The sequence below is a fragment of the Lepidochelys kempii genome, chromosome 2, assembly GCF_965140285.1.
Source record: "Lepidochelys kempii isolate rLepKem1 chromosome 2, rLepKem1.hap1, whole genome shotgun sequence".
NCBI lineage: Eukaryota > Metazoa > Chordata > Testudines > Cheloniidae > Lepidochelys > Lepidochelys kempii.
Window position 1 is genome coordinate 112,856,784 of NC_136381.1, and position 11,541 is coordinate 112,868,324.

General features: G+C 42.6%; 1 protein-coding gene across 1 annotated transcript; it reads left to right on the forward strand.

Annotated features, from left to right (window-relative positions):
• LOC140906988 (transmembrane protein 14C-like) lies at positions 1 to 10,862 on the forward strand. Its single transcript, XM_073332012.1, is given in 6 exon segments — positions 1 to 99; positions 101 to 141; positions 1,557 to 1,633; positions 5,637 to 5,738; positions 9,722 to 9,809; positions 10,047 to 10,862. Coding segments are annotated over 6 exon segments (450 nt in total). The 5' UTR covers positions 1 to 15; the 3' UTR covers positions 10,105 to 10,862.
• The last annotated feature ends 679 nt before the right edge of the window (positions 10,863 to 11,541 follow it).

An 11,541-nucleotide genomic window follows, 5' to 3' on the forward strand; every position in this document is an offset into this window, starting at 1 on the left:
GGGAAAGCCCGGGCGATGCGCGGCTCTGATTGGCTGGCCCGTCCCCTGCCCCGCCCCGGGAAGGTTCGGGGGTGGAAGGTCGGGGCGCCTCAGGCCCTGGTGCGAAGGTTCCCACGGCAGCTGGGCTCCAGGGGAGGGCAGGTCAGTGCCGCCGGCCTGCAGGGCACGCGCCCGGCCCTGGGGCTGCCGGGGGCGGGGGGGAGCGGTAGGGGCAAGTACCTGGCTTGGTACTTCTCGCGTGGTGCTGAGCCGAGCTGTGCAGGGGGCTGAGCGAGGCTCCGTGCGCGGGCCGTGGGGTGGGGGCTGAGCGAGGCTGGGCTGCGGGGGCGTGTTTGGAGGGGGGAGGAGGTGTTTTCTGTGTGTTGCGGTTGGGGACCCCAGACCCTGGAGATGGTGACGTTCCCCTCTGGTCACGGCTGGTTCCTCGCCCTGCCCTGTTCTCTGTTTGCTAGCGTCTTGCAAAGTGCTTTCCCGCAGTCACTCTGCATCCCTCTGGGGGTGATCACAGGGGTCTGTCAACCCTTCTTACAGAAACGAGCCTGAACCAGCCCCCGCCTCTGAGTTTCCCCAGGCCGTGGGGAGGTTTGGATCCAGATTTGTGGCTGGCACCTGTGTGTGTACTGGGCTGAACCCAGACCTAGATCCAGACACCCCTGAGCCTGGAGAAAGTTCAGATCCAGATCTGATCATGGCAACATGGCCCAGTCTCTCTGCCTGTTCAGGGAAGTTCTGGGCTAGAGCTATTGCAGGACCATGAGATTTGTTATCCCTTACGCAAAAAGAAAAGGAGGACTTGTGGCACCTTAGAGACTTACTTGAGCATAAGCTTTCGTGAGCTGTAGCTCACGAAAGCTTATACTCAAATAAATTGGTTAGTCTCTAAGGTGCCACAAGTCCTCCTTTTCTTTTTGCGAATATAGACTAACACGGCTGTTACTCTGAAATCTTACCCCTTACGTTGTCATTATAGGGAATTGCCTAAGATGTTTGACACAGAAACATTACAAATGGCCTCTGTTAAGGAGCAGCTTCAGTACATCTGTCTCAAGCCATTAGACCCTGAACCACCTTCCTAACACGCTGCTTCTCCTTGGCCTTCAGGTTCAGTGTTCATCAAACCCATTTAAAATCTATTTTAATATTCTATACTTAATGTGTGTGATATCCTTTCACTTAGTCCAGAACTGTTCATTCATATGAGATGTTTCTACTGCTTACTTGCATCCAGATACACTGATATCATGGTATATGCTTTCATGTTCTTAGGATTTTAAGGTTGTGGTGCATGTTTGTTCTTGTTTCTCAATGATTGCCAATACCTTGTCTAAAAACAGAGCAGTATAGGGAAGTTTGCATTACTGTTGCCCAACCTTTAGTCATTATACAAAAACTATATACATCAATAGAGGATTTCCGTTTCAAGTGTTATCAAGTTAATACCTTTGAGAGCATTAAAGTAAGTTTAAAAATAAATTTACATTTGCATAAAAGCTGCCTCAAGGAAGGAGGGAATGAAAAGAATTAATATAACTCTGATTTCCTTGTTATGTTCCCAGAATGGGTTTGGACTGGATAGGCTTTGGCTATGCAGCATTGGTTACATCAGGTGGAATAATTGGCTACGCAAAAGCAGGTATAGTATTGATAAAGCCTCAAACTCTCTGGTGCATCATTGAATCAGATGTTGGGAAATGGAACCACCCCCACCCCCTCATATAAAAAGCAAAATATCAAGTTTTCTGCACAGTGTAACTTCTTGTAGAAAGAGGCTATCTAAATGTTCATGCTGTTCTTAACTTTGACAGTTTAAGGTTTATGCAGATCTTTCACTGTAGTTGGGAGTGGACAGCTGTAATTTAAGTTGGTGGTTTTTTGTGATAAACTCACAATCAGGCATACTAGTCGTCTACTGATGGCTTTATGTTCTTTGGGTGAATCGCTGTAAGGTTGCTTCAGAAAGGCTTTATAGCTGATGTCTTGAATATCAATGACCTACTTATATATTTTTCAGATAACCTATAAAAAGGTTAATTGCTAGTAGTTTTTAATTTTGTTTTTTACAATTGATACCAACACCCATCTTGTACTCTACAAGTACAAGTGGTCCCCTTATCACTTCTAAAAATGGTACATTTAGAAGAGTAACTGCAAGTATTTAGGGAGCTCAGCTTTCCATTTTAACCTTTCTGTAAGTAGTGTGACTTGTTTATGCTGTGTCAGAGTTATTTAGCAATATTTCTTTGCAGAGCTGCATTGAATATATTTGCACTTGGAACTTCATTCCCTGATCTGCTGCTTCCAGTTCTGCTTTTCTTGGTTTTCATTCCTTCATACAGAACCGTGGATCATCAGCTATTAAAATTCTTGCAATGGGAGGCCTCAATTCATATGGAAACCCTCACTCAATTTTAGGATAGACCCATGTTTAATGTGGACTGAGGAGTTCGCTGTTACCCATTGGCCTGCTCCCACATCCCTGAATTCAGTAGGAGTTTTGCCCACAAATATGAATAAATTGGAGCTCCAGAGAGCTTGTTAATGTGCTCCCACTAGCTTGTTTCATCCTGTAGTGTAGGTGACCAGTCAGGACGGAGGTAATGGACAACATTTGGAACTTGCACTGAACTTTTGATTAGTGTTTCTCAGAGCACTTTACAAAATGATAAGCATTATTATCCTTTGTTTCCAGATAGGGAAACTGAGACCCAGAATTTAAGTGACTTTTCCAAGGTCATGTGGTAATTCATTGGCCAAGCGAGGCATGGAACCCAGGTCTCCTGACTCCCAATCTGAGACTCCTGACTCCCAATCTGAGAGGAATGATTTTTTTGAGGGGAGGAGTAAAAGCAAGTGAGGTGACTTGACTTGGTATGAGAGACTGCTAATAACTGAGACCTGCCTGTGCCAGTAAAAGTACGGGACAAGCATGTTAAAAGTAAAGGAAGAGTAGCTGAGCAAATGGCTCTGTCCATCATTATATTCACTTTATTCTATAGTTATCTATTTTTAACTTAAACCTGAAAATGTTCAACCAGTCAGATCTCTGACCATTCTGATATCCTTGCAAAAAAGAGATGCCTTATATAATGATGTCACTACTGACAGAGTAGGCTCTTTAATAATTTTTTTCTTTTTTAAAAAATGTTCTCAGTGTAAATTACCTCTATTGTCTATTCCTGTGTGGAGATCCTTATGATCTTGCGATATCACGTTCATATGTCAAATCTATTACTGTAGTGCAAATCTAGGGAGCATTATCTCCTTCATCTTTTATAGGTGGAGACCCTGCCTGACCATATCTTCAGAATGTCCAAGTGTGTTTGTAATAACTTAAGGTTTTGTTTGGCTCCAACATAAGTACTGAAACATATCTTGCCTATGTTGTATTCAATGGGGTGCTCCAAAACCAATCTGCAGGCATGCCAGGGAAATCACGCTACCTAACCCCCTCCCCACCTCCCATCCCCTGCCCAGTTGTGTTATGGAATATGGGGGGGGGGGGGGAAGCGGGTACCATGTGTGAGTAGCTGTGGGCATGGGCATCTCATTACTGTTGATCATTGAGGCAAAATTCAGGTATGCGGTGGCCATTCTGAGGAAAATCAGTTACTCAATTTGAAGGAGAAAGCTGTAGCTACGCTGCTGAACTGGATGGGAATAGAGTAGCCACTTGCTAATGTGCGTGTCTTTTCCTTACACAAATGAGTGTCCTGCACCTCCTCTCCCTCCATCCCCTGCTTTATCCCAGATGTGGGATCTGAACCAATAGAGCAGCTGACGATTAATGACTGAAGAATGATCAGCTTCCTACAGCACTAAGTGCTCATTGTTCTGGTAAACTTTGAGTAAAGACTTTTATCATACTAGCCTTACAATTTCAGACCATTTTAGTGGTGACCTGCAAATGGAACAGATGGAATGCTATCACCATTAATAGGCATGGAATGCAGCTCTTAGCATGGTTGATGAAGGCATTCATCACTTATTAAAGGTGATGACATTTTGTCAGTTCCATTTACAGGTTATCTACAAATCACTGAGGATAGGACTGGAAATAGCATGCATCTTCTGTCAATAGTGCAGGGTTATCCTTTTGCACTAAGGACCAGATCTAAAGCCCACTGAAGTCCATGGGGATCATTTTTACCATTGTCTCCAATGGCTTTGGATTTGGGCCTTTTGTGTGTTTAACCTTGAATACTTCTATTATTGGTGCCTTCTAGCCCTTCTTCGTAAGTTGCCTAATCGTCTTGCCTACTGTCATAAATATAAAGGGAAGGGTAAACCCCCTTGAAATCCCTCCTGGCCAGGGGAAAGCTCCTCTCACCTGTAAAGGGTGATCCATGTCAGGATTCCTCCCCCACTCTGAACTCTAGGGTACAGATGTGGGGACCTGCATGAAAAACCTCCTAAGCTTATCTTTACCAGCTTAGGTCAAAACTTCCCCAAGGTACAAAATATTCCACCCGTTGTCTTTGGATTGACCGCTGCTACCACCACCAAACTAATACTGGTTACTGGGGAAGAGCTGTTTGGACGTGTCCTTCCCCCCAAAATACTTCCCAAAACCTTGCACCCCACTTCCTGGACAAGGTTTGGTAAAAAGCCTCACCAATTTGCCTAGGTGACTACAGACCCAGACCCTTGGATCTGAGAACAATGAAAAAGCATTCAGTTTCTTACAAGAAGACTTTTAATAAAAATAGAAATAAAGAAATCCCCCCTGTAAAATCAGGATGGTAGATATCTTACAGGGTAATTAGATTCAAAACATAGAGAACCCCTCTAGGCAAAACCTTAAGTTACAAAAAAGATACACAGACAGAAATAGTTATTCTATTCAGCACAATTCTTTTCTCAGCCATTTAAATAAATCATAATCTAACACATGCCTAGCTAGATTACTTACTAAAAGTTCTAAGACTCCATTCCTGGTCTATCCCTGGCAGAAACCAGCATATAGACAGACACAGACCCTTTGTTTCTCTCCCTCCTCCCAGCTTTTGAAAGTATCTTGTCTCCTCATTGGTCATTTTGGTCAGGTGCCAGCGAGGTTACCTTTAGCTTCTTAACCCTTTACAGGTGAGAGGAGCTTTCCCCTGGCCAGGAGGGATTTCAAGGGGGTTTACCCTTCCCTTTATATTTATGACACCTACCTAGTTTAAATTTCCTTTTTCTAATCTCAGGTCATTGCTATGTGAGATCTGTACCACCCAACATAATTAATCCCTTTATTTCATGCTAGTACCTCTCGAGCTTCTGGAAACATTTGCGGCGGGGGGAGGGGACGGGGACAAATTCTTTTACCCATCAAAAGTCATGTCTAATGCTTTTATTCTAGTGACTCTTTTTCTGTTTGTAATTTATCAATGACTTATTTGCATGTTAAAGAACTAAATGCTGTAATGTTACCTGCAACTAATCTAGAGTTATTTGGTACTTTGTTAGGATCTGTATCATGACTTTCTTAATAAAAGCCAGCCTATTCAAATATTAACATCCCTCTCACATTTGATCTAAATTCTAGTCTACCTTATAACAGTGAACGAACATGATTGTTTTGTTTAAATGCTTGGTTTATGGACCAAGTTTATGTCTGATCTTCTAATAAGTGCAGTATGTTTGATTTATTCAAGGTAGTGTCCCATCTCTAGCTGCTGGTCTTCTCTTCGGGAGCTTAGCTGGACTGGGTGCTTACCAGCTGTCTCAGAATCCAAAAAATGTGTGGCTTTCTCTGAGTGAGTCTACTTTAAAATATCTATGTAAAACAAACATACTGTTATGTTAATAACACTTCAAGGCTGTAGATATGATGGTGCAGCAGTAGGGTACACCATAGCTAAGATTGTGCTTCAAAGTTCAGTTTTAACCGGGCATTTAAAACCTTTATTTTGTAGAACTCTCACTGAAATGGCAAAAAGCAATACATTGAATATAAACTTAGAGCACTATTTGAAATTTTCATGATGGTTTAATGAAAAATGAATTGATAGAGAGAATAATAAGAGTTTAATAATTATCCCCTTTGGTATGTCTTCCCCACCCCTCCCTGCTAGACTGTCTCACTTTTCTTTGTACTCGTTTGGCAATAAATTTAAATCACTCCAGGCTCTGGCTTTTAGCCACATCGTTGTCTTCATGTACTGATTCCTAGAATATCAGTTATACTGTACATCAGGTGTGTTTGTCTATAGAATATTGTATGACATTTTAGCCTTAAAGGAAAACATATGCCAAGCCAAACCTGCCAAATTTCAGTTTGCAGAAAAATCTGCTGCGGGTATGAATGGTCATCACTTCCAGATAGTGAGAGAGAAACCCTCATCAAATGCTGCCAGTAGCCTAGAGGAAAGAGGAGACCAGGTGGGAGTTCAGCTTTCACCTCTTCTACGTGCTGTTTAAATTCCTCTGCAATTCACTACCCCTATTATTGACTACAGTCATGAACTCCTACCTAGAAGACAGTTAGGAAAGAGCTGTTGACACCACCCTTTTTCCCCCCCAGCCCCCTTTCCTTTTAAAATAAGTTAATAGTTTATGCAAGTTCACTACAAATCCAGACCTCAGGTCTAAGATAACAAACCCTAATCTTCCCCACTGCACCACACTGTCTTTCAGAGAGACTAAAACCATTTTGGGTTATCTTGTCCTTAACAGCTGTAAACCACATTCTTGTCCCAGAGCCAGGGGTTCTGATCATCGGTGTTCTACTGCTGACTAGTAAACAATGTAAGTCACTTGGAAGTGTGTGTCAAGTCCTCCTCCAGTGACTGGTCTAGAAAGGAAGTGCTCCTGTAGCTCAAATAATAAGAGCCTAAGTTAGGGGACCTGAAGGTCAAGGAGTTCAAACTCTGCTGCTTCTGGAAGGCGGGAGTGTATGGTTGCATGCAATTCACATAGTGAAAAAAATACTTTTGGTCAGGGTTTTTTGGTTAAAAATTACAATCTGTAATATGGTGTGAATCCCCAAAATACATGTTTTGTATTGCAGCCACTTGTCACAACATTTTGTTTGTGTAATCCAATGGAGGCAGGGGGTGTGTGAAGCGTAACCCTCTATGTCTGATCCACAGAGGACGTCCCTCTGTGACAACTCTCAGCTTGAGGGCATACCTCTTCAGAACAAGCTGTAAAATTGCATGCTTTTAGCTCTAGAGGTCATTGGTTCAGTCTTTTAGCTCTAGAGGTCATTGGTTCAGTCCCCGGTCTTGGGCAAACTGACGGTTGTCACATGTGCTGGTGTCTTACATTGAGCCATGTGCTTTATACTGGCTGGGAGGAGGGAGCACAATAGGCATGTCTGCTGTAATGCAGGGATGACACCCTGCTGCTGCAACTGCTACTTCACAGAGGTTCCCTGCAGCTGACAGGTTATGTTTTCACTGCTAAATCTAGAGGGTTGCTCTTTGTTTACTTTTTAATAATTGGGGATAAAATGGTAGGCACTCAGTTTACTGGGGAACATCACAGCCTCTCGCACTCATCATAAGGGTCAATATAGACACTGCTTCAACAGTGCAATTTATTCCTCTGGTTCCCAGGCAGGTGCCACTTCCTTTCTCACTGACTCTTGGGAATTATACACCCAAGCTGTAGTTTAAAAAAAAAAAAACCAAGAAGTTAGCAAACACAAACTAATTTAATGGCAGTTAAGGTTGTGGCACTCCACCCACTCAAACTTTAGAACTATGGAAATAAGTAATGGGGAAAGACTTGTGTATTCCTTTTCACCTTCATATTGCCTATAGCACTGTTGATACGCACTCCAGGGCTCCGTAAGGCTTTTGCTTCCATCTCCAACTGATGCCCCAAAGCAGTACATACCCCACCTTTGTTTAAACTTGCAGTAACACAAAACCTTAATGTCAGCAGTGTTAAGGCAAAATAACTTTCCAAATGTATGGAATGTGTGACAGTCAGATGTGCTGATCTGTTGATATAAAATAGGGGTGGGTAAACTTTTTGACCTTAGGGCCACATCTGGGTATGGAAATTGCATAGCGGGCCATGGATGCTCACAAAATTGGGAGTTGGGGTGCGGGATGAGGTGAGAGCTCTGGCTGGGGGTGCAGGCTCTGGGTTGGGGCCAGAAATGAGGAGTTCAGGGTGCGGGAGGGGGCTCCAGGCTGGGTCAGGAGGTTGGGATGTGGGAGGAGGTCAGAGACGCAGGCTGCGGGTGGCTCTTACCTCAAGCAGCTCCCAGAAGCAGCGACATGTCCCCATCTCCCGCTCCTACGCGGAGGCATGACCAGGCGACTCTGCGTGCTGCCCTGTCTGCAGGCACCGCTCCTGCAGCTTCCATTGGTCATGGTTCCCAGCCAATGGGAGCTGCAGAGCCAGTGCTTTGGGCGGGGGCAGCATGCAGAGCCCCCTGGCTAACCCTACACATAGGAGCCAGAGTGGGGACATGCTGCTGCTTCCGGGAGCCGCGCGGAGCACGCATGGAGCGGAGCAAGCCCCCGACCCCACTGCCCAGCTGGAGCACCAGAGCAGGGCAAGCCCCTGACCCCGCTCCCCCACAAGAGCTCAAGGGCTGTATTTAAAGGTTGATGGGCTGGCTGCAGGCTGTAGTTTGCCCACCCTGATATAAAAACATAAATTGTTTCCCCATCTTCACATATATACATGTTTGTAAGGTCTTGAGTGGAGATATCTTAATTGCCACTAAATATAATTTTTGTTTGATTACATTTATGGTGATCAGTCCATTAGGACTTAAGGCAGTTTTAACAAAATATTTGTGAAAGGCGACAAGGTTAAATGCCAGTTCTGATCAGTACCCTAGACTACAGTTGTATACAAACTAGGGATCCATCCTGCAAACCCCAACTTGAGTAAATAGGCCCATTAAAATTATTTGTAGAGGATTGAGCAGTGGATTTGTGCACAGATGGATCCGCTAATCAAACCCCCATAAAGGGAGGTGGTGACAGGGGTCTGCCATTCTGCTCACTTTTATGTTTTGCAGTTGTTGCTATGGGCTGGCTACTCCATGAATGGGCTAAGGATTTCATCCTCCATATGTCTTCTGTGCTGAGGAATGAGCTCTGCACATTTTTCTAATCACTCAGCTTTTTCATTGGAGGGGTGTGTAGTAGTCAGCGGTTTGGCCCTTCATTTTTAGCAGCTCCATGAATTTGCATGGGGACAGTGCCAGGAATAACTGATCAAGATGGATAATACTCACTCTTAGCTCAGCTAATGGAAGATAGTGCAGGTTCTTGAAATAAATTAACAATACTTAAGGTATATGAAGCGTGCTAAATCTTCAAAGTCTTTTACAAACACAAATTAACTAATCCTCAGAAACCTTTGAGAGATAGGTGAACAAATATATTCTCACTGTTTCACACATGCGTGCGCGTGCACACACACACGCATTGGGGAAACCGAGGTGCACAAGTTTTGCCCAAAGACTCGGAGGGAGTCAATGCCTTAGTTGTGGTTAGAATAACTTATTTCTGATGAAAGATGCATCTTTTTCCAAGGGAACTATAAGGACACCAGATAGGTGTGTAAAACCTGCGTTTAAAATATTACCCCTTACAGTGGGTTTTAAAAAAAAATTTACAGTTTTCTTGATTTTTCTGTTTTATGAAATTAATCGTGTTTCACACTTGATCTATTTATCACTTCTTTTTTGCTCGCTCTGAGTTAGCATGTCTCTCTTGCACACATACCTCTGAAATAGTTCTGACTGGTCATCCGATCTTTCATTTAGTTGCATCTGGAACACTGACTGGAGTTATGGGAATGAGATTTTACAACTCTGGAAAAGTCATGCCTGCAGGATTAATTGCTGGTGCCAGGTACTACACCACATGCTGTTTCTAATCTTACTCCATATGTTTGAGTCACTCCTATTTAATTACATTGGGGTTAAATTACTGTGTTCTAGGATTATAAAATATTTAAATAAGATTCCATGTATCTTTTTAAAACCAGATAATTTCAGTTTTCTACTTATGTTTTTGTGGGGAGTATTTGGAAGTTTGCTCTGCACTTTTTTTAATTTCAATGAACTTACAATGTTTTCCTTTAAACAGTCTGTTAATGGTTGGGAGACTTGGACTGAAGATGATTGAAAAGCCCCATGATCCATAATTGTGACTTAATGGGTCAATAGGAAGCCTGAAAATGCAGCTGCCTGAATATACAGAGAGTACACAACTGTTCTTACATCAAATAACTTTTTTTTTTTTAAGATGGGGAAATTTGATGGCATGGGTAAATGTTAAGTGTACAAAATATCATTTGTTTCAGCAGTCAATATTTATCCCTACTTTGTTCTGAGAAGTTGGGTTAGTGTTAGTTTAAATTTCTCCTAATACATCTTTCATTAACCACTCCCATTTTGAGCAGTCCAAAAAAAAAAAGTATAGACAACGTATGAGGGCTAGGGAACTGGTGCCTAACATCATGATAAAGACAATTCCCACTGTGGGCCAATAGGAGTACTTGGTCAAATACAATACAAATCTGTATGGTTACTCTGCATGCAAACTATCAGAATGCTTTACCTGACTGCGGTTTGGCTGTAAGAATGTCTAACACCAACTGAATATTTTATTGCAAAATTATGTTAAGCAAAATGTCATTTAAAGGAGATTGATCTTTATACTAATAAAACCTGAGAATTTATATTGCAAAACTATATCCTTTATTGGGCAAGTCTGGATTGGGGCAGGTTTGTGCCCTTCCTGTGGCTTACCTTTTCTTAAGAAAGTCTTTTCAGTGCACTGTTCTCCAAATGCAGTCTTTGATCATGTAAAGAAAGGTAACTTTTTAAATGGCGGGGAAGAAGACAGAATTACGTGTGTACATTGTGTTAACACTGCATTAAAGACTCTTTAAAAAAGAAACCTCTATTGTGGATAATTTCAGCAAGATTTATGCAAGAGTATTTGAACTGTTGAAGTCAGCCTAAAATACACAATCACTTGCATTTTCTATTCGGAGTATAAAATCAGTTCTGTAGTTCTGGTCTTCCCTAATCACCCTTTAGTTTCTAACAGTGCTTGAGCATTTGTAGCATCTCTTCAGTTAATGGACACAGGTGTGACTTTATTTTGTAATCATGAACATATCTCTGCTTTCTGTGCAGTCTGTGGCTTAAACTGTAGTTCAGCTGTGGAAGATAGGGTTGATCCAGTACAGTCTTATAGTATAACATCTTTATAGTAATTTATAATGATATTTATGCTGACTTGAAATATCCTAAAGTGTTTTACAAATACCAGAATCCCTTCACCCAGTAACAAAATGCAGCCACTTCTTGGGTGGAACTGAGCACCTGTTTAATGATGGTTTCCACCTTAGGGCTCTGAATCGCCGACGGGAATGCTCGGGTGTTAGCCCCATTCTGACTCTCGCCTTGGTTTTAAACAGTTCATACTGGTTCATTTGTGCGTTAGGCATTTCAGCCGCCACCTCAGCTAAGGGTCCACTGAGCTGCGGCCTCAGCTCTATCATGTATTGGTCTGTAGAGATGCTGTACCCAAGGCAGGCCCTTTCAAAGTTTTCTAAGAAGGCCTCGGTATC